Here is a 22,967-nt window from a genome sequence, read left to right as displayed (position 1 = left end):
CTGTTGATCGCTTATAAAGCGCTATATGGTATGACTTCACCATACATTTCTGACCTCATCATCCAAAGTAAAACTACCTGACATATTTGTTCCAGCAATAAACGATTATATAGAGTACATAAGACCAGACTTATATCATACAAGCTGAATAACGAGTGTTTAAGCATGCTCAGGGAAGTAGATTATGAACTTTCCATTGACATACAAAATAACTGTAGTGAGAAAGAAGATCAAATGTTAAATTCTTATGACTGCGCGTAGACGCCACCTTACAGAGATTGTTGCTTCGATGTTAGCCAAACACAGTCGCTAAATCGATCGGCATTCTTTGACCGAGACAGGGATTTATTATCCGTTCAAATTCTACAGGTACACATTTTGTCATACACCACCTGTAACTTTGTATTTTTGATTTACCAATCTACCTTCAAGTTGACAGAACAATAAATGTAATTATTAATCACATATTCCGTACCAGCTATATTGTGAATGATTTCCGCAGAACGACCGCATGTGTTAACGGACTGTGTTAAGTAAATCACAGATTACAGGACCTAAAGAAAATTGTAATGTTGATAAATTGTCGATATTTTTGCATCATGAATATTTTATGACTTGGTTGCTATATCCCGTGATGCTATGTTGTGGGTATTTTCAACTATGCAGGGGCAATCGTTAAAAAATAAAATCTATAATTCAGCAGTTGATAATGTATAGAGGATTTTTTAGTTCACGTCATAAACTATAACCTCTGTATTGACCTGCACAAGACTATTTTGTCCACTGAAGAATAAGCTTATCGTTTGGACATATGTCCCTTGCACATTCTTGATTTTGGTTAGAGCTAGTGGTTTAGGTTAGTGTTAGGGGGATAGGGTTATAGGTTCAAGCTCCCGTGTGCTCCTGCAAATACCTCTACACGATCCTGGAACTTTATTCTTACCCTTAAACGCTAACTCTCAGGCCAAACACTAACACGAAATCAAGAACGAGCCAGAGACATATGATCCTGGCTGGCTGTTGGAAAGCGTCAATAATTATCAAATAGAATGAAGTAGCAGCCCACTAACACAGCGACTTAATTTAACCCCAAACCCTGAACACGATTGGAACTAATTTGGGATAATTCGAGCTGAATAAACGCCCAGAGGGTTAATTTGGTAGAGTAACCAACACCAACTAAGTACTCACAAAAGCTTATATTTGAGTTGAAGCTCATAGAAACAGTGACAAAAAGAGTAAGATGTTGCAGAATACATTTTCATGGGAGTTCTTCAGACATAGTTTTCAGTTACTTAAAATATCGATTTTCTCTGTGCAAATATTTTTCCTATAACTGGAATATTCTTCATGGTCTACTAAAACTGAATCTAGCCGACCTTCTTCACAACACATGCCTATTTCACTCAGCTCTGTTGAGAGGGCTCCTTTTCTCACCTTGGAGATGTGATACTAGGAATTAGAAAAAAAGTACGAAAGGAAACATAGGGTAGTCAAATCAGATCAAGAACCCGTTGGGCGGAAAAAGTAGAAAAGGCACAACATACATTTAGGTTTATAGCGAGGGAATATCGTAAATAAAACATTGTAAAAACAGAGCTGGACTCAATCTTGAGTGAAGAGGTCAAGTTTTACAGAGACGTGTAGAGCGAAATTCTGCAAACTATTTCTTTTGAGAACTTTTCAAAAATGTTCAACTGATCGAATTGAGGTCATTGCAAAGGAAATTTCGCGACGGTGTTGTTTGTGATGAAGAGTAATAATCAGTATCATACCCATCCATAATTCATTAACACTAGATACACATTCGTTATACACACTATTACTTATTAATTGTTATAAACATAGACATAAAACAGCACAAAACAAACAGCAAAGTACCGGTACACAACAAGGTAAAATTCGTGAAAGAAAGATATATGGACCTCTTCAAAAGACTAAGAAGTAATGGCCAGTGTTTCGAAATAAAGTAAGCGCATCCTGCCCCACATGTGGCACCCGCTATGTATCAATGTTATAGAGTATTACGTAACATGTAGAAGAACAAGTCACCGGGCTATGATGGTTTTGCAATCGAATTTTACAGTAACTGTGTACAAGTTGGCCATTACTACGCGATTTGATGGCTGATTCATTAAATGAAGCATTAGGGAAAAGTAATTTGTCAGTAACACAGCAAAGGGGTGTTCTTTAAGAAAAATAAATTGGAGTTTTTAAAGAGTTGGCGTTCAATTGTCTTAGTATGCGTTGCTTATAAAATTCTTACGCACTTCTTATCGAATAAAGTGTCAAGGTTATTTAAAACTTTGTAGACACTGATCAAGTAGATATATCAAAGGTCGTTTTGTTGGTGAAGCTGTTAGGCTTAGGCATGTATCATTACACTTCAAAGTATAATATTACGGAGCAATTCTATTTTGATAAAGCTTTTTATTGTATTGGAATTTTATGCACAAAACCTTACAGAGTTTTGGTTTCGCACCCGACTGAAGTGGATCAGCTTTGTAAGTTTTGAAATGTGAACGATACCGCTCAACACCTTTATTATAACGTGTTACTGCTAAAGATGTAAGAAAATGATAGAAATAGGAGTGTTTCTGAATTTGCATGGACACATCCATCTCGGCAACATATAGTGTGTGGAGTACATGTTAATAGAAACTTGAAAAGCAAAGTCAACTTTACTGTATTAGTAGTAAAATGGACAATACACACATTTCATTTACAGAAAAAAAGTAAAAAAGTCACATCTAAAACAATTAGTGCAATGTGAATTAAAAGTACGGAATTTGGTTTAATTTCATCTTATTTTATGTTAATGAGATAATTAATATTTTAAGTGTAGCATTACTAGTAGATTTGAAAAAAAATGTATATAAGTTTTCTGCTGTAAAAAGAAAGAACTTTAAAGAGAAACATCCTTATCTTTGAAAAGGTGTCTTCTGATAAACCGTAACACCAGCAAAACAGCTGGGGTTATGCATTTTCTGATGCTAACTTTCGTCACTGCTCGGTAACCGTACATATCTTATTGAATTACTCATTTTCCAGAAGATTTGACCCGTTGTAGAATTAGACAAAAGTAGTAGAATCTTTTTTTCATGCAATATATATAGCTGAATGTATGTCGTGCAATGAACATAATTGACCCGAACACTTCTGAGCATAGGTTTGATTTGCTAGAGGTCTGCAACGCAGTTTTTATCAACAAACATCGCAATGTGCAAACAATATTTCTGTACACATTATCACCACTGTGTGTCAGAGGTGTGTCATTATGTGTCATAGGTGAAAGTGCAAGACTTATCTAGAATAACAGGATATGATTATTCAGTAAGCAAATAAAGTAAGATCAATTGATATTTAAAACACTCCTAAAACTATTCGACAGAAAGCCATGATGGACGCTCCTCGGCTGATGTGTGGCGTCGTTCTATTTCTGATGGTAAATGTTTCCAATATCCCAAGTTCATTTGCAGCCAGGGATGATTGTGACCCTGGTGCTAATGGTACACGGTGAGTTGATAATTATAGCACCACAGATCTTCTCAGTCATGTGAGGACAGGAATTCGTGAACCATGGTGACATTTTCAATAACAGCTGCCCGATGAGTCAAAATTTCAACCAAAATTAGATGAATCTATTGATAACAAAGCCATTATCCAAGATATCTGTCTTAATCAATACAGTAACTTCAAGATCATATTCTTGTTTAGCATTTGCATAAAACGCATAAAATACAAATTTGGAATGTTTGCGTCGGTTCATGGTCAGGTCATGAATATGACGTAATGAAATTGGAAGATATTTGCAAATTCTGAAAAAATTAAGGATTTTGAGAACAAACGCACCTACGCAACAACAGTCTTGCATTCCGTTCCATAAAATCTGGGCTTTAGATTATTTTTGCATTCCTTTGTATATCTGAACATAACAGTTGTAATTATTTTCTGCGATAGGGATTAGTTTCAAAGCTCAGAGCAAGCTACTGCACGTCATATACAGAGAAAGTTTTGGCTTTTGGCATGATAAAAATATTTCACCAAACGATCAGAGTTTCAAAGATTTGGATTTTGCACAAGAAAATGTTTAGTTTTTCTTGTTTGGTAGTGTAACCATTATGTGGTTTTGTGCTGTAACAGTATATTTGTCCCTTTGTCTTGGGAAACACGTGCATTCGAATTTTCCGTTTTTTTTCTCTCGTCGTTTTCTCAGCTTTAGACCAAATTTTTTCGGTCCCCTGTTCCCCCTGGGCGAGTTTTGGCGTTGACAGAGTTTACTCCCATGCGGGTTCCGGGTTTCCTAAATTTGTATGGTCGTCTTTAAGAATTTTTCTGGTCGGCAGCATGTGCTTGCTATGGGCGAATTTGCCCAGCTGCTATGGTTCAGAAGCCTCCGTTTGTCAGGAGCCAGCGCAGACTTTCCTAGTGCTCCTATCTTGCCTGCTGCTTTGCCATCTTGCTTCTAGTCTGTGGAAGAGGCCGGTATCGCAGGCAGGTGGCGTAGTGTTTCTCAGAGAGAGAGAGAGAGAGAGAGAGAGAGAGAGAGAGAGAGAGAGAGAGGATTCTAACAGGTCCGCTATTTTTATTATTTGTGTCAGGCTCCACCTCGGATTCAGCTTCAAGTTCAGTTCACTCTTTTTGGCACCCTGTGCCTAAGCTTATCTGCTGTATGATTGCCGCTGAGGTACTTATCATGCGGTTCATTTGCTCTTAATCTTGGCTTTAGATTCTTTTGCATTCGTTTGCATATCTGAACATAACAGTCGTAATTATTTTCTACGATAGGGATTAGTTTCAAAGGTCATGAGCAGAGCAACTTAATGCACGTCATATACAGAGAAAGTTTTGGTATGACAAAAATATTTCAACAAACGGGCAGACTTTCGAAGATTTAGATTTAAAGTTCATTTAATGTGCACAATAAGATGTTTAACAGTTAAATGTAGGAAATAAAGTCATGCATTTGCTTATATAATTACAGGACCGGTCATCTGTGGCACTGGTTAATATAGCGTTTTCGACTTTGTTCTTTCGTGGGAACGATTTAATTGTCTAGTTTTGTATCAACAGCTGTCTGTTGGATTTCGTGTCACTTTATAGCACAGCTGGACCGGCAAATTTTATCGCCAAACTTATCAACTGATAATTTAGATCATTTAAAGCGACCCCTTTCTATATATTGATCGTTGCATTAGCAATAAAATTCGAATCTTGCAAGTGTGTTTGTTGAAACAACAACATGGTGCAGTGCCGAAAACTTAAATTTATTGACAGTATATGTAATGTTGAAGATTTTGACACACTGATTTAAGATTTTTACGGTGTAATAACTATACTATACGTTACGTTAAGATTCAATGTTGCTTTGATTTAGTCAAAGGTTCTCAACTCGTGTAAGGACAACTGAAATGATAGAAATACAAAGTTTTTTACGATTGCACGAAGGACTGTCATGATGACCGTTTAAGCAACTCAGGACAAAGTCTACCTTAAGTACTTAAGCACAATGGTGTGTTGACATAACCTATGTCGATGTTCATGATGCTAGCGCTATTCAGATTCTTTCCCGCTGTTCACATGATCACCTTCTGTCTGCGCATGTTCAGAACTATAGAGAGGCTGGCCTGAAGCTGCCAAGGAGAGGACAAGTGTCACTTATGATGTATGCTCGGAATGACAGATTGTGCTTGGGTGAATATGTATTTCAAAGAATCAGATAAATTCGAAAAGTATGGGAATTAATAATTATTAAAATGTTGATAATATTGAGGAGAGGAGTGATAAATATTCAGTTAAGAGTACGAGAATAATAGTATATCACCCCCAGGACCTGAGATCAGATTTGTCACACGAGTTGGGGTATTTTGTCTCACACTAGCTGCGGGCGAGTGTGAGACAAAATATCCACAATAAGTGTGAGAAATCTGATCCCAAGTTCTTGGTGTGAGATTCTTTTTCTCACATAACCAAAAATGCATTTAATTCACAGTGGAAACATCGAATGTTTAGCTGTATCAATGACTATCCTACTTCGAGGCCATCTGGTATTCCATGTCACTAACGCAAATTCCTTTGCGAGTTCCACTGCCGATACTTCAACTTCTGCTACGGACGAGATGTCCAACCTAACAAAAATTGGCTATATGTTCTAAGTGGCCTATGTTCACTAGTTAAATGTAAAATTCGGCCGTTTTTGTGAGTCTTTAGCCAACGACGTACAACATTATCCAAAATCGCGGTAACGCTGGCGTCTGCCCCCGTACTCTGACCAGCTTACTTCAGTGTGGTACTCATCGTGCTATGGGATGATATTTTGCTCGTGGAACGAAAGGCTGTTTATCATCCAATCAGAGCCCGTGTATTATTCATGAGATTTCTGATGTTCGGACACTCGAGTGTGAGATTGATATTCCCCACACCGTCGATCCCACACTCCCAGTGGCCAGGAATGTGAGAAAGAAACTATAACTGGGAAAAAAGGGCGAGCTTTAAAAGAGGTACTTAACAAAACCAATAAGAAGTTGCCTACAAAATAAAAAATGTACGATTCGGTAACAAGTACCAAATTAGCAAGAATGCCCTCAAGTCGGGCAAACGTAAAAACTTGCCGTGACTACCCATAAGTCTTACAAGTTTCCTTTTCTATGTCACAATATATATCCTTTTTCATTGCTACGGGTCTTTGCTCAGAATATACAATAGTTACCAAATTTTGTTTTTCTAACAAAGCTTTTTCTTTGGGTCCATTTCTTCATGAAGTCGCAACTTAACCTTTACATTATTTTTTGCCACAACCTTTCATCTTTCGTCAACCTTCTTTTCTTTCCGAGATTGCAGCCTCAATTGTTTAAAGTTGTACTTTATGATTAGTGAATAACAGTTGTCCCAGCAAGAAAACAAAGACGGTTTATATAAGAATTCATATGCTTTTTGTGTGTGAGTCTATTACTCAGACTGAGCTAAAAGCTCTGAACACGTTCATTAAATCTAATCTTGCAGCACTTCTATATTTGAATATGCTATTGTCTTTTACATTGTCTTTTAATCATTTTGAATATCGAACATGCTGTTTTCTATTCTGAAAGGACTTGGTCGCTTGAGCCTAATAATAGAGGAACTCCAAAGGATTTACGAAATATCTTTTCAAAGAGGTGTGAAGAATGGAATAAACTGAATGATGCCAATACTAACAGGTTTGTTATTAGCACAATGTCGTAATTATTAGTTCACGCATTAGGGCAGGCGAAGGCTGAAAAGTAAAAGGTCTTTAAAAGTCCTAGATGAGACTTAATTTGTATTTAATCTACAATCTCGATGCAGCAAATATAGAAAATATATGTATAATGAAGTATCCATGGCGTATAAATTCGCTCATTGATGGAAAAACAGCACTTCGCAGGAAACGAACAAAATTATCTAGAGATATGAGATATGTTTTACTGGCACGGCTTTCATATACTAGGTTTCTATTATGGAAACATGTCGTAGCACAGAAAAAAACTATTATGTCTAGATCTCAAGAGAATTTATTTTGTTTTGTATCATCTAACTTTATTTATCCCGAGATAGCTAGATAAACAAGATTAAAAAACCGAACAAAATTATGTCGGGATCTCGGGATAATTTGGTTATTTTTTATTTAACACGATTGGAACTAATTTAGGATAATTGGATCCTTAGATTTTCTCTCAAAACTGTCTGTTCCTCTATAGCTGAATGTTGCGATATTACAAATTAGTCATAAAAACAAGTGTGTGACTTAAAAAGAAAAGCGGATTAGGTTACATTTGCAGAATATGTCAACATTACTTCACCATCAAATTATCCCAAATTAGTTCCAATCGTGTAATTTTGTTTTTATTTTTTGTTTTGGGTTTTTATCTTCGAGCATTTCTTCTGTAGGTTCTCATATGTGACGGAGAAGAGTAACCCAAAAACATTGTAATCAAGCGAAACAACCATTATGAACAGCGATCAGTCACTTTTAATCGAAATGGCATTTCCAATGTTACCCTACGCGAGCTTATTGGCTCAGCCGTATTGCGATATTAAAACAGAATGGTGACGAAATTGATTCTGTGCAGAACAAAACCATCTCTATTATCTCTCCTACAGTGATTTGTCGATACAAAAGAGGTGTGACACGTTATGGCTGTCATTTTACAATTCATTCGCCGGCAAGGAACCTTGCATTACTCGAATGGAGTATAGGAACTTCTGTATTGATGGACTGCAAACGCCACATGGACAGGCTTGTATCTTTATCTATAAAACAGGGTTGCATCTGTTTATACTCACCATATTCACAGTATCCGAAAGCTACCACGATGTCAAGCATGTTTGATACTAATGATATCATTAAGAAATTATTCTCAGGGTAGTAAACATTAATTGTACAGATTGTCACGTGCATTTCAATAGATGTTGTTTGAGCATACAAGCAAACGTAATGTAAATATCATATTTCTAATGATTTTTGCTGTGAAACCGTAAGTTAGGATTTTTCTGCTCAGCTATGAAATTGTAAACTACAATTGTTCCATTGGTACATTTATGGTTGTTCTATAGAATCAGATATTACTGTACTCCGGAGTTTCACGAGAATTACGGGTCCGTGTGTGTGAAAAGCATGGACACATAACTATCGAAGATACCCTGGCGGGCTACACTCTTCGTGAAATCGAACAGTGGTGTGGAGAAAAAAATAAAGGTATCAACTATCAAAAATGCAAAACTCGAAAAGAGTGTGAGTCATTGTGTAAGTTCAACGAAACAAATGCTTGGTGTGCGTTCTGGCAGGCAGCCTCCGAAAAGGTAATTTGAATATACGAAAGACCTTCTTGTACCAGCAGATTGACTAATCGTTTTGCGAGAATTCAGTAATTTTGCTATCTCTCTGAAATTCCGAGTATTCATTGTGAATGATAACCATTTATCGCACTTTACGTAAGTCGGCTGTTTCATCATATGAAGATAGGAATAGCACGAGACAGAATAAGCTACTTGTTATCATAAGAAAAAGTCATAGACTCTCGTTGCCCGTCTTTGACTTATTCTCAATGTGACCATATCCTTCTTTCTGGTTATTTAACGTTAATGATTACACTTAAAGCAAGATTCGTCGAGTAGATGTAGATAGCATGACCATGTTTCTTTGACAACCATGGTTTGACCTCGCTAGGACAAGACGGTGCTTAGTAAGGTGTGGGACTCAGTAGCAAATTATTGGGACTATATGTATCATAAAACTTAAATTTTATTCACTCAAAAATTAAGCTATACTGTACACGCATCTTAATGTTGATTAAGCAATCAATGCAAGAAGACATCAGGGATTTTTTTATGAAAGAAACAATTTATGCATTCATTAAAATTAATAATCGGTTATCGATCATAAGCCCGAAGGTGTAATGTCACTAGTATTGTGTTAATATACTTAACGCGACATCTTAATAATTGACTGTGACGCTGAGCCTCACAATAATTTTTTTCTTATAAATAGGGATGGTGTAGTTTATTTTAGGATTAACTTTTTTCTTTTCTATTTTTAATCTGAAAGTTTGCAGAAGATGCGAAAGGAATTGTTCACATTTTGCTAAATGGTTCTAAAGCTCCTTCTGAAAAGATAGTGCAAAAGGAAAGGTAAGGGAAACAATCGTAGAAATAAATAATCTGACAATTTGATCAACTTTAGATGTCGACAATGCCTTGATCGAATTCAGAAAATCTTTGATTGCGATGGAAAATAAGGGTTTTAAGTTATGTGTGCTGTGTAATTGCTTTTGGTACAGGTATTCGAATCATAACAAATATATGTACTTCCTCTAGCTACGGACAGGTTGTAGTGTTGTTTATTGCATCAACCCTGCCCATGTCAACAATTAGCTAAATAAACGCTTTTTTAGTATTTAAGAGAAACGTAGTGAAAACTGTCATAAATATTGCTATCATAATTAATAAATCAATGCAGGAGCTCTAATAAAATGATACACCTATGCCACAACAAGTATTCATACAGGGCTTGTAGTTGAGATATGCAAGCTATCATTTTCTGGCAGGTTACAGAGTGTTTCAATTCGGTGCCACAACTCGAATGTGAGACAGACATATTGTGTGTATGATACAAACGATTAGCTTGGATATCACACTTTGATTACCTACAGTAAACCAGAAAGGGGCAGCCGCTCTGTCTAGACCATCAGTTTATCAGTTGATTGCACTTTATCTACAATCTAAAATGTTTTTACTTTCAGCGGAAAGCTAAAACAAGTTGTAATACCAATCATTTTGTTGCACAGCTCTTCCTATCACAGAATGAGTGCACAACATACACACCTAACATATTTCTGAATATTTATTTCAAGAACGCGAATAGAGAAGGTAAGTAATAGTGACCATGAGTAAATGGAGTACATGTACTTCAACTGCCGCTTTGGACCCGGTGAAATAAAAGTTATCAAAATTCATTAACCATCGAAGAAAACTCAACGCCGCTGACAGACGAGGACCTTGTCTAAAGTTCACGCAAGATATCAACTCAATGACCGAAGTTCTGAACACGAAATCAAATAATTTTAACACAGCAACACTGTTGTAAGGTGGCAAACAGTAAAGCAGCTGAAAATTTGAGTATGGGGAGATTAGGAGTAGACATCGCATCAGGCTCTGTGTATTTCGCTTATTTCAAGGTTAAACAGAAAATACAATGTCAGGGTTGAAAAACTTCACCCTTATACATTACATTTGACTACACTGTGCAGATTATGTTAAGATTTCGATGCAGATATACACAGTGTCCATGGTTTTTGCTTTTCTACGTGGGGCTGCAATTTAATGTTTGGGCAAACATTTGCAGTGCAATCTTTATTTTGTTCAAAATTGGATATACAGTAGCTGTGGGTGGTTTATAATCAGAGTATACACATACCTTAATTAGTACATTCTCACAAACACAGATTCTAACAGGTCCGCCATTTTGTTTTTGGTCAGGGTCCCAGTCGACTATTGTTGGGCCAACCTTGGATTCAGCTCCGAGTTCAGTTCACTCTTTTTTGGCATCCTCTGTGCCTAGGGTGATCTGCTCCTTTTGTCTTTGGTGGTTTAGTTTTACCATGGCTGGTAGTTTTTATGCTCCGCAACAACAGGATTGCTGGCGGGTCCTGCTGCTGTTAGGGAAAGTCCACCATTTTTCACTGCCACGGACGTGTTCCTGTGAGGGTTTGCCCAGTTTTATAAGTTTTTTTCTTAAATCTAGGAACTAACGAAAAATCCTATGCCCACATTCTTTGCGATGGTGTCTTCTATTAGGGTTTTGGGTATGTTTCAAGGTAAATACCGTCCTTATCTTGGTTAAATCCCTCATCATTTGGCCTTGAGTTTCTTTGTCCTTGAGGGTAAAAGCCACTGTTTTGCCTACCCAGTCAAGAGGTTTTTTTGTTCGATGAGGGTGCACCTGGTAATTTTCTTTGTTGAGATACTTTTGGATGGGTTCAGGGAAAGCGTACCATTGATGTAGTATCTGCCAACGGTGCTGCGCACATGTGAGGACAGGCCGGGTAAGAGCTAGAGTACAGTGACCAAATCACAGGGGAGGTGGTGCTTTCAGCTCCGGCTATAAAAGTTCGTCCTTCCGTCTGTGATCATTTTTTGTGGGTTATCGCAGTATGGGTAGCTCACATGCCCTTTGGTGTTTCGTCTTGGATTTAGCCTGGGGTGACTTCTGTCTGTCTTCTTCAACCGTTGATGTCGTGGTGAAGTTGCTTTGAGAAGTGGGGATGAGGGGAAATCTTTTATGGAAAGGATTTTGCCAGATTGGATCTACCCTTTTACTTTTGGCTTCTATCTAGGTAGCCATTTAACTCCAGTGGTTTCTCAGCTTAGAACTCTTGAGTTTTGGCACTATATCAGACTCTTCGCTCAAGGCTGTGGGGATTTTGGAGTTCCATATTGAGCAGAACGGCTGTATGATTGCCGCTGAGGTACTCATGCGGTTCAGTCGCTCTTAATTCTGCCCCTAGCAAAAGAAGCAATTTGATCTGCTAGTCTTTTGTTATGTCATACTTCCCAAGTTAGGTGTTAAGGGTTTGTTCTACTCTATTCTTTTCACGAATGAGGAGTTTTGATGCAGAAACTTGCAGTTCAGTAGTAAGAGCCCCCTAGAGCCTACTACTCAAGAAGGTAAGACATGTTTTACAGTCTTTTTCGAGCAAATCGAGATGAATAGTCACTGCTTGGCCAAACACAATTCTAATCCATCATCGTTTTAGAGTGGTCTATATCCACCCTTTACAAGGAGCTATTCAGACTGTTTAAACCTCTCCTTCGATGATGGGTTTTACAGTTATTGATATCTTATTATTAAGAAACCATTTGGCTGGAAATATGTTTAGATATCTGCCGTTGGAATTCATGCATAAGGTTATGTACTTTTTATGAAGAGTATAATTCTATCAGGCAGGCTCTCTCTCTCTCTCTCTCTCTCTCTCTCTCTCTCTCTCTCTCTCTCTCTCTCTCTCTCTCTCTCTCTCTCTCTCTCTCTCTCTCTCTCAATTCGGAGTGAGTCTATGATAGATCTCTGTTGCATTGCCGATTGGGCATTGTTTCTGATTGTGATATTTGACCTGATTTATAAATGCCGTGTTGACGTTCCTATACAGGTTGTCAATATCGATAAATCTGATTTTGGACAATTGGCTGGTACATTCGTTGTCCTTCCATTCCACTACATGCTTCATTCAGGTAACCCTAATGACGGTTATTGAAATAGATTTGATTCCCGCTGTGGACATATCAAATCTAAGTTAAATGCAAGCTCTCCAGTTCATTGGTCTGAGGCTTGATGTTTTGCATGGAGTAGTTTTCCTTTGTTAGGAATATCTTCTCAAGTTGGAAATTCAATTCTTTCTGTATGTCTGTGTGGTTACATATCACTCTGAAAGAGTTTTATCAAGTTAGTTTTGCTCTTGTTTTATCCCTCTGGGCAGGACTTATCTTAGTCATTCTCAGCTTTATCTCCCATTCTATTGAGACTATTCACAGGGAGAATGATAGATTTATCAGAGCCAGATAACCAGTCTGACGTTTATCCTCTAGTGGTGGCTATCTAGGGGCAATATGCTAAAGAGGACTTGGTTGTGTCCTGCTATAGCTGGTGTCTTGGTATCCAGTGATGCGTCTGTCCTTTATTTGGAAATGCATTGGGATGGTCACATGATTTCTGGTTGAAGTATGAGAGTGATGTTTCCCTTCATATAGTGTGTTTTGATCTTCATAGATGCGACCCTTTTGGATAGGGAGTGCATGGGAACGATCAAATAATTTCGGGCTTGTGATTCATAAATCAGGCTGCCCAGCTTTCCTATTGCTTGGAAAAATAATCGCAATCATACCAATCCATAATCCAATAACACTAGGTCAAAATTTGTAAGACAATAGTTGTAAACATAGACACAAAACAGCACAGAACAGACAGTAAATAGACGGTACACAAACAAAGTCAAATTCATGAAAGAAAGATATATGGACCTCTGGCCAAAAGACCAAGAAGTGATGTCAGGTGTTTCGAAAATAGTAAGCGCATCCTGCCCCACATGTGGCACCCGCCATATATCAATCTATAAGTCAGATAGGTAGTGGTCGCTAACTAAGGCCCAATGTCACCGATGCCATCAGTGATCATTTGTCGAAGAGAGATATTGTATTTATCTACCAGCTTGCGATACCTGCCAAAAAAGCGTTTGAATGTAGAGACAAGTCTTGCTCTGGTGTAACCTTGTTTTAATAGTTTGTAAGAGAGATGGCCATGTCTCTCTACAAAATCACCATATGAACTGCATGCTCTAGCATATCGAATAAGCTGGGAAATGTATACCCCATAAGCTGGTGAAAGTGGAATATTACTTATGAGGTGTGGAAAATTGATGATACTAAAGTTGAAATCATCTCTCTTGTCATATAGCCTAGTAGAAAGGTGACCATTAGAGTCAAATTCAAGTAAAATGTCCAGATATGAAGCAGAAAAGGTGGTTTCTGTAGTTTCTTTAATCTCCAATTCTGGAGGATAAATCATAGCGAGATATTTACTGAATTCAGAGTTATTCATAGAAATAACATCGTCTATGTATCTATATGTTAGATTGAAAGTTCGAGCTACAGAGACCTTTTTCTGTTAATTAAGTTCTGGATAAATTCTGCCTCATATGAGAACAGAAACAAGTCTGCAAGCAAGGGAGCACAGTTAGTGCCCATAGGAATTCCTATACACTGTTGGAAAATGTGTCCTCCAAATTCTACAAATATGTTGTCGATGAGGAAATCAAGCATACTAATAATGTCTTTCTCGGTATAAAACACTTTAGCGTTAGTAGTATTTTTAACAAAATATGTAGAATTATAACCTAATACTACATATTTGTAACGGCGTGAACCGTTTTTGTAGAAAAATGCTTGGTTGATGATGTTTTTCAAGCGTTCTTTCAATTTATTATGTGGTATTGTGGTATACAATGTGGAAAAATCAAAAGTTTTAATAGATGTTATTTTTGAAACAGATCTTGATTTCAAATTTTCCAAGAGTTCCTTCGAATTTTTTAATATCCACATTTGATTTATACCACTCCGAGAAAAGACAACATCACAGTATGCTTGAAGTTCCCGTTTAACAGTACAAAGAACAGAAGTCAGTATCTTCGATAACTCTGTTGTTGAACATTTTGAAGATCCTGCGATAAACCTAGCTTTGTAAGGTGTTTTGTGGAGCTTTGGTATCCAGTATAAGCTGGGCAACTTATAATTGTCATCCTTTATTGTAACATTAAAATTATCCATGAATGACTTATGGTTTGCCAAAATTTCAGATTTGCTGAACATTGATTGTCTGTAAGTGGAGTTGGTGGAGTTCTTAGTTACACCAAGTTCGTCTATAAGACATTCAAAATAATACTTCTTACAGACAAATACAATGTTATTGGCAGCTTTATCAGCAGGAACGACAACATATTTGTCATGGATATCATTCAAACACTTAACAGCATCAGGATCTTTAAATACAGAATAGGGTCTTCTGCAAACATGTGATCTTAGTCGACCAATACGGCCACGAACTATTTTCCTCACAGATTTGACCCATTCTGACAGTGTGTCCAACTCTACATCCTCCCTTTTAGCCCATTTCCTGGCATATTCTTCAACATAGTCCATAACGATCTTAAAATTATGGTTCCAGTTGATCCTGCAAGGTTGGAAATTATGGCAGGATTTTTTACTCTGAAACATTTTGTGTCTCATATTTTCCACCAATGTTGTGATGGTTAGGTCTAGCAAGTTTGAAGTGGTAGCGTTAATCAACAAACAAGGGGCATACGGTCTCAATCCTGTGTTACCTAGTTTTTATAGCCTGAAGTGGTGCCATCTTCACAATAGTTTGGTAAAGGCGTTCTCATTAAGGGTATTTGACAAACTTTCGAGGACACTTTCTCCAGGGAGAATTATCTTCCCCTAGAGTGTAAGTTAGGTCAGTCCATCATGTGTCACATTTTAACCATTTAGGATTGACTCCATATAGGCCTGTTTGTGAGCTTGAGAAGTCATAATCGCAAAATGCAGCTATTCGCATTGTTTTCCGTCATTTTCCTCAGGCGGGATGGTGCGACACGCTCAGTGTAAACTGGGCGGGGATCTTTGTGTAGATTTTTCTACCAGTGTCTCTTATAAGGGGGAGTGCTGGCTAAGATAGTGGCACAGCAATGCGGGTCCATTTTTATTGAGCCATATCCACCCGTAGGAAGTTTGTTTCTGTGCTATTCAAACTAACAAGTTTACTGGTCTTGACGAATCAGGCACTTGAGTTGTTCTCTCTGATGCATCACGAGGTAGCATTGATTGCACATTACTATTGAAAAATCCTTGTGCCTGCGAGGGTTTCTACAGAAACAGCCTCGCGTATTGCCGGATAGTGTAGGTCTTCCACTCCTACGTAATACATTGCAAGTGGTTTTCCTGCCATGTTTGGTGTTTGGTGTTCGGCCAGGCTGTTTGATTCTTGCTGAGCTACACCTCTTCAGTTTGCTGTCTTTCTGTTTCTGTTTCATCAGGAGAAGGCTGCAGTATCCACTATTTAACCCACCAGAGCGGCTGTTGGCATATTATCCGTCTGTTAGGGCCAGAAATGGTAACATTACTTCAGTCTTTCTCAAGTTGTTAGACTATCTTCCTGTTCTTTAGTACCACAATGGAGATAATTGTTGGCAGTAAACATGCTATTACAATCTCTATTTGACCTTTATGGTCAACTGACTGAACTTTCTCACTTATAAGACAGTCTTTTTGCTAGTGTTAGCTATTGCGGGTAGACATAGTGAATTGCACACATTGTAAATTCTCCCTCAGGATTGTGGGTCGAATGCTGCTGTTGTTTCATTATTGGCTAACCCTGGTTTTGTGGACCAGTAACGGGTTATGTCCCAGCCACCTCAGCCTTTAGTTATTTGGGGATCAACTAATTTGGTGTACAACCAGGAAAGGGAAGCATTCTTTTGTCCTGTGTAAAGTGTTGTAGAAGGGAGCAGAGTTGCCTGTTTATTTTCCTACGATCTCAGACTGATGTGTCACTTTCTTTAGCCACTATTTTGCTGTTGACTGTAGATATTATCACGTTTTTTGCTTCATCGGTATCGAATGAGTCTCTAAACTCAGTTAGAGTAATGAACCGTGAGGTTAGAGGAGTTTGAGCCTCATCGGCTTCTTTTTCAGGTATTTGTCCATCTGATTTCCTCTAAGCAGTACACCGGAGGTCTCATGTTAATGTTACCTCTGTGTTACCTCAGAGATAAGATGTTCTCTGAGCAGGATGGCAGGTTTTCTTTGCGGACTGTTTATTTTTCATTATCCCAGGTGCAGCACAAATAATGGCTCTGAGTCTTTCTCACGAATTGACCATCTAGGCTTCGAAGTCATGTTAGTTACTTACTCATATTGACGGCAATTAGTGTTATGTAATACAAATGAAATCCCCCTCGATTTTAATTTCTGTAAATAACATCTACCTTCAATACAACTATATTCCCACCCTCCTCCCCACGCTAATTATCAAATTTTAAATGGATTTAGAAATTGGAGGGCAAACCGAGGGCGTTGTGTTCTCTGTGAGAAGTCTAGGAGGCAGTAACTGAGAGCCTAGGAGGGGTCACCTGTTTTTATAGTGCACATTAAAGACTCCTCCAGGTGAGAGAAAGATTCTTCTGTAGTGCCGTCGTTGGGGTAAAGAGTCAATAGGCCAACATTTTATTGATGGTAATTATCATTTACAACAACTAAAATCTTGGGATTTTCCATTTATTATACTAAATTGAGAGCAAAATTAAATGTAGTCCGTTGACTTGTGGTCATTTTTTTCGTGTTCGTAAAGTACATATTTTGAAATATGCTACAGTGCATTTATTTTGTGTTCTTTCTGTAATGTGAGGTGCATTCCAGCAAAAGTTGTGTTTTTTATTTGGTTACAGCTCAGAAAATCTATTCAGCTCTTCAACTCTCAGCTGAAATTGTAAAAAATAACTACATTGTTGATCAAGTGCAATCAACTGTTCATCTCTCAGTCCAGACAGAACTGCACCATTCTGGTTTAATGTAATTAATCAGTAAGTCGCGGTGACTTTGAAATGTGTGGTGATACCAAGACTAATCATTTGTTTTGTACATGTAATGTGTCCGTACCATACACTGAGTTGTGGCACCGAACCGAACCCCACTGTATGAAGCTCGAAATTGATGTTTTCTGCCGTACATGCCAATACGATATGTGTGTTTGTTTTCATATTTAGTGTACTAATACGGCAAGCCAAATGTTTCAAAAATAATAATCGTTAAAGTATAAATAAAAACTGTTAATTTTCCTTTCTAAATAAATCCTTAAACGCGTATGAATAATACATGGAAAGCTATTGTGTCCATATGATCGAATTTCATTTATGAAACTTTTCATAAGATGAGCGTTTATTAAAAAATATTTGGGACGTATTATGAAATAAAGGTACAAATGAAGATTGTGTGCAATAAAATAATAAATTAATTAAAAATACAGAAAATGCTATAAATTAGTGCAAAGTACATTTACATGAATCATCAAACATATATAAATATAGAGATATGGCTTTGTTTTTATGGGGAAAATGTTAATAGTTAGCCGTATAGACTCCCACGCATTATGATTTGATATTTTTGAATGAAGCACTATATCGGCCACATTCTGCGTTCCTTTGCGGGAGAACTTCAAAATTTAGCAAGTCAGAAGGGGGATTTGAACACAATGTGAGTTTGTGATGGGGCATATAAAACAATTTGAGAACTTTTTGGGGAATCTCCCGCCACTCCCTATCCAGAGTTGTGTGTGAATGCAGCCTAATGTCAGGATAATGTCGTAATCATGACAAAATAATCGCATAATTATATAATGGCTAAATAATGTAGTTTTGACCAATCACCAAACAACTGAATAAAAGTGATGGGATAAGTTTAAGTAAGGATTTCAAAATAATTTTGGAGGTGTTCTCACCCAATAGTAGATGACGTTGATAGCTGTTGGTTCAAAGGAAGACATGCAGCTGGCCCTGGCCAGACCACGCTGAAGGCATCATTGTGTTCAGGGTGTTGCTTTGAATAACAATACGTCACGTTTGTGATCAGAATTGTAGATTCCCTGAAACTATTTACCATTAACCAGACCCTATGAAACTATCTACAGTTAACGTCCTTTAGGTGATATTGCCGATTATCAAGTACGGTGTAAGGATAACAGTTGTCTATGAAATGCTCCATTAATTTCCCGTCCAAAAATTGGAGAATGTGATCGGATTCTCAGCTGTGGGGGATTCACTGATCGAAGGAAACCATGACGTTTTTGAATAAAATAATTTTATATGTTCGTTTTTTTCTGTGGTGTTTGCTCGTGTGTTTTTCTTTTCACTTCTGTCTAGATCCATCACAGTCGACTTTATGTCGGCTCTGATTTTCTCTCCTTTTCATAGTAAAACCAGCTGGTGGTTCATGTTATATTTGTTTTATCTATAATAGGTTTGTTTTATGAGAAGTTACTGTATTGCTTTTTTTACTTTTATAAATTACTTCAATAATTTATGAATGCATGGCATTTTTGTCTGTTTTTCTTTCTTTTGTAATGATTTTATGTATTTTTTACAGTAAAACCGAATAGGTTCACCTTTTCAATTTTTCGTACATTTTCCCAGCTGATTTTCTTATTGCATTTTCGTGTACGTGGCATTAATTGTAAAGATATTTATACTTTATTTAATTTGTGAAATCAGCACTCATTGCATTTTTTGAGGGAACTATTTTACTGTGTAAGTCAGTAGGTATGGGAGTATGACCTGCAAACTCTCTATTTCTTCATTACGCTTAGAAGGATAGTTTACAATTAACTATTAAACAACATTTCTATCCTTTTTGAATAATATTTTTCTAAATTATTTCCTTCCGTAATTTCATCGAGTTTTATATCAATTAAGAAAGACAGCTTATTTTTATACTGTAACGATAATATTTCTCAAACATTTGGCGCACCGTAGTAATAAACAATATTTAATCTCCAGTTATCTTAGGAAGTATGAAATACCTAAACTAAAAAACACTGCAGTTTCAAAAGTTCACATCTGCATGAAGTACGACAATAACAAAACACAGTAAGTATACTTTTATGTACCTTTCCTAATCAGTAATTCTTCGACATATACATTATGTACCAAACAGCAATGTTTCCACAATTGGTTTGCTGATTCTGTAAATCTTTCTGTCGTTGGAATATCATTCTATTCGTGTTGAAATATGATATGTAAACTATTCATTCACTTTTTATCAACTTCGTTGAAGCACACAGGCATTACCACGTCTCTGACATTATTAAAAGGAACAATATATTGAAGGACGATCATAAATAACCGATAAGTAGTGGTATCAGATGTCACAAATCAAAAAGCCTACATGTAAATGTGCTTGATCAGTGTGTTTGAAGTAGTTTGGGGCAAATGTACCATAAGAACAAGTATTTCATGGTATATTCGACCGACGTGGAACACATGGCATGGCATGTGCAGTCTCTTGGAGACCGAAAACTTATCATAGTGATTTTTAATCTTTTTTGTGTGTTGATCCAGGATTGATGGTTGTGATGAAAATTCAGTGAAAGAGCTCATGAATGAACTCACAGAAAAGAATATTCCTCATGAATGTACCGATTACGACATGTGAGTATATACCTAGTAACATGATAAATTCCTTGTCATAGTTTATGCTTTCATTCACAATTTCAGATACTGATTGTCAAACTAAGGATTGAATCTTCACTTTGAACTCAATGTCTTTAATCTTAATTAAGTTTAGTTGCCATATCAAATTTTAGAGATACAACCTTAAGTCAAAAAAGTTCAATATTATAATATGTTGGTAGCAGCCTTCCACTTTTAATGAACATGTCTATATATTTCTAGAAATATTTTTTTTTGCTCTAGTCTTTTCAACTTGTTGTCTCTCATAGATTAAATATTCTAATTCTCAACATAAAGTACAAGTTGCCTTTTTAAAGGAAGCTGAAGACTTACTGCCGCCGTTGTTTTTCCGTAATTCAGGCTTACTCTCTAAAGGATATATTCTTGATTACACATAACAGAAAGCACTTTTTTTCAACTGATTTAAATTTCAAGCAATTGTTTCAACTGATTGAAAGTTCAATGAAGAACAAAGGTGTGCGAGGCGTGAAACAACCATAGAAAGATAGGTTTATCACCTCAAGAAATATCTCCTCTATGGAAATACGGTTTGAAGTATCCATGCGTCGTCCTACTATTGTCTTAGTATATTGTTTCTGGTAGCTAGGGCTTTACGTCATGGTAGTCTGGATTCTTGAATAATTGTCGGAAAATGCCTGATAAAGTAATGTAATCCCACAAACGCTGGGTTCTAAATTTAAAGTTAGGCCCTATTTAGTACGTTTTAGCTTCAGATTAACCACTACATATTTGTAACTTTCGGTAAACTAAGATTAAGCCCGGGAGTTTCTTGGTAAAGTTCAAGTTCAGCCTCACAACTTCTATCTCCTGATTTCTACTTGCAAAATATTTATACCTTTGTTGGAGAACATGTTTACTCTTCAAGTAAAATACGAAATGGTGGAGAATACTGGTAAAAACCTGATGCAAAATAATTTTACCAGGATGTGTCTTTCCCTTTTCCATCATGGGACATTTACAGAATACTGGAAATAGATTCCATGTCTATCAGTGTAATACATGTCTACAGAAAGACTTGAGTATCGAATAAGATAAAGCAATGGCAGAAAATACAGTTTGTAATATCGCATAGCCTTGCCTCGTTATTATAAATAAGGATCCATTGTCTAAACTCCATGACTTCTAGGGCAATATCATGACATATATGTTTCTTTAGCAGTCTTCTATGACTTTTGCATAGGAAAATATCAGTGCTAAAAGGAGGAATTCTGTTGGTTTACCTACAAACTTGCTTCAAAACTCGTAGAGTTTGAACAATTCTAAACAATCTATGTAAAATAAAAAACCGCAGACCGAGTTTGTTTATTTGCTTTTGTAAAAGGGACGATAAGTTTGTGCATAATCATCCTTCTGTTGCTTTCATTTCAGATGTTACGATACAAGCCGTCATGACAACGATTACCTAACTGGCACTGCCATTGTAATTTTTGTTTCGTTGATACTTTGGTCAAGGTATCAACCGAGACAACGCGGGGAAGGTCAACATCGGACTCACTGATAACACCTTCAAGACGCGCTTCGCTAATCATATACAATCATTCCGTAACGAAAGATATCGGCACTGCACATCTAGTCCCTGAATTAAAAGAACCAGGTCTTTGACATCTTGTGGTCAATCATTGACAAAGGAACGAGCTACTCTAACATATAAGCAAGAGATGTAATCTTTGTATATATATATATATATATATATATATATATATATATATATATATATATATATATATATATATATATATATATATATATATATATATATATATATATATATATATATATATATATATATATATATATGCTGGAGATCACTGCTTGTTGCCTTTCTATGGACGTACGCTCTTCCCTTCGTATTGTGCATTCTTTCGATGGACTACTCCAAGGCGATAAATACGAGAAGTTTAGCTCTTCGTGGCAGGGCTGTGTGTTACTGGCAATACACACAGCCCTGCCACGCAGAATTACTTATATATGTGACGGTATGAAGATATCCGTTAGTCAAACATCACACAGACATGTTTTTATTTTGTCTACATGTAAGACTTGCTAAGAGACAAGCAGAGACATATGCATGGGCTGACCGAAACTACAAAGTTTTGAGCCAGTCATACGCCTGAATCGGAAAAAATTACTTTTTCGAGAGGTCTAATCCTGCTACAGTGTATTTATTTTGTAATAAGAGAATGTGCAGCAATCGACACATACTTTGCTGTTGTGTGTTAGAGTAACACAACTTGTGCTTCACAGTGCCAAACACTGAACTCCAAACTCAAGCGACAAGCGCTGTAATAAAAAACTATTTCCAGTGACATGACTCCAAACTTTAGGTAGATCGATCAGGATCTTTTCAAACATTATGAGTAAGTTTTGTGTTCATCGAGACCCAAATAAAATAAGAAAAGTTCATAATCATTTTAAGATTGGGGATAACTTGAAGGGTCGATTTATGAAATAGGGTAGGTAGGGTTACCGATAAGATAGATAATGAGATACAAACTTAGCTAAAGTCCAAGGATTCAGATTTTCTTAAATTTGTATCATGCTTATGATCATATGTTTTGTAAACCTTTGGACAAGATTCATCGACCTTGAAACAAGAAGTAGACCGAGAATCATAAAAGCAACGTCAAAAAACGCGAACACTTTCTATATATTGCCTATTTCTAGATG

General features: G+C 36.9%; 1 protein-coding gene across 1 annotated transcript; it reads left to right on the top strand.

Annotated features, from left to right (window-relative positions):
- Window positions 1-3,354: 3,354 nt before the first annotated feature.
- Window positions 3,355-21,975, top strand: LOC139119132 (ADP-ribosyl cyclase/cyclic ADP-ribose hydrolase-like). The gene is made up of 8 exons (XM_070682786.1): window positions 3,355-3,516; window positions 7,089-7,196; window positions 8,119-8,254; window positions 8,572-8,817; window positions 9,563-9,645; window positions 19,608-19,697; window positions 20,169-20,258; window positions 21,669-21,975. The coding sequence occupies exons 1-8, from the start codon at window positions 3,398-3,400 to the stop codon at window positions 21,796-21,798; spliced, it is 1,002 nt and encodes a 333-aa protein (XP_070538887.1). The 5' UTR covers window positions 3,355-3,397; the 3' UTR covers window positions 21,799-21,975.
- Window positions 21,976-22,967: the final 992 nt, after the last annotated feature.

This window comes from Ptychodera flava, chromosome 19 (genome assembly GCF_041260155.1).
Source record: "Ptychodera flava strain L36383 chromosome 19, AS_Pfla_20210202, whole genome shotgun sequence".
Lineage (NCBI taxonomy): Eukaryota > Metazoa > Hemichordata > Enteropneusta > Ptychoderidae > Ptychodera > Ptychodera flava.
This window is presented reverse-complemented; position numbering and strand designations above follow the sequence as displayed.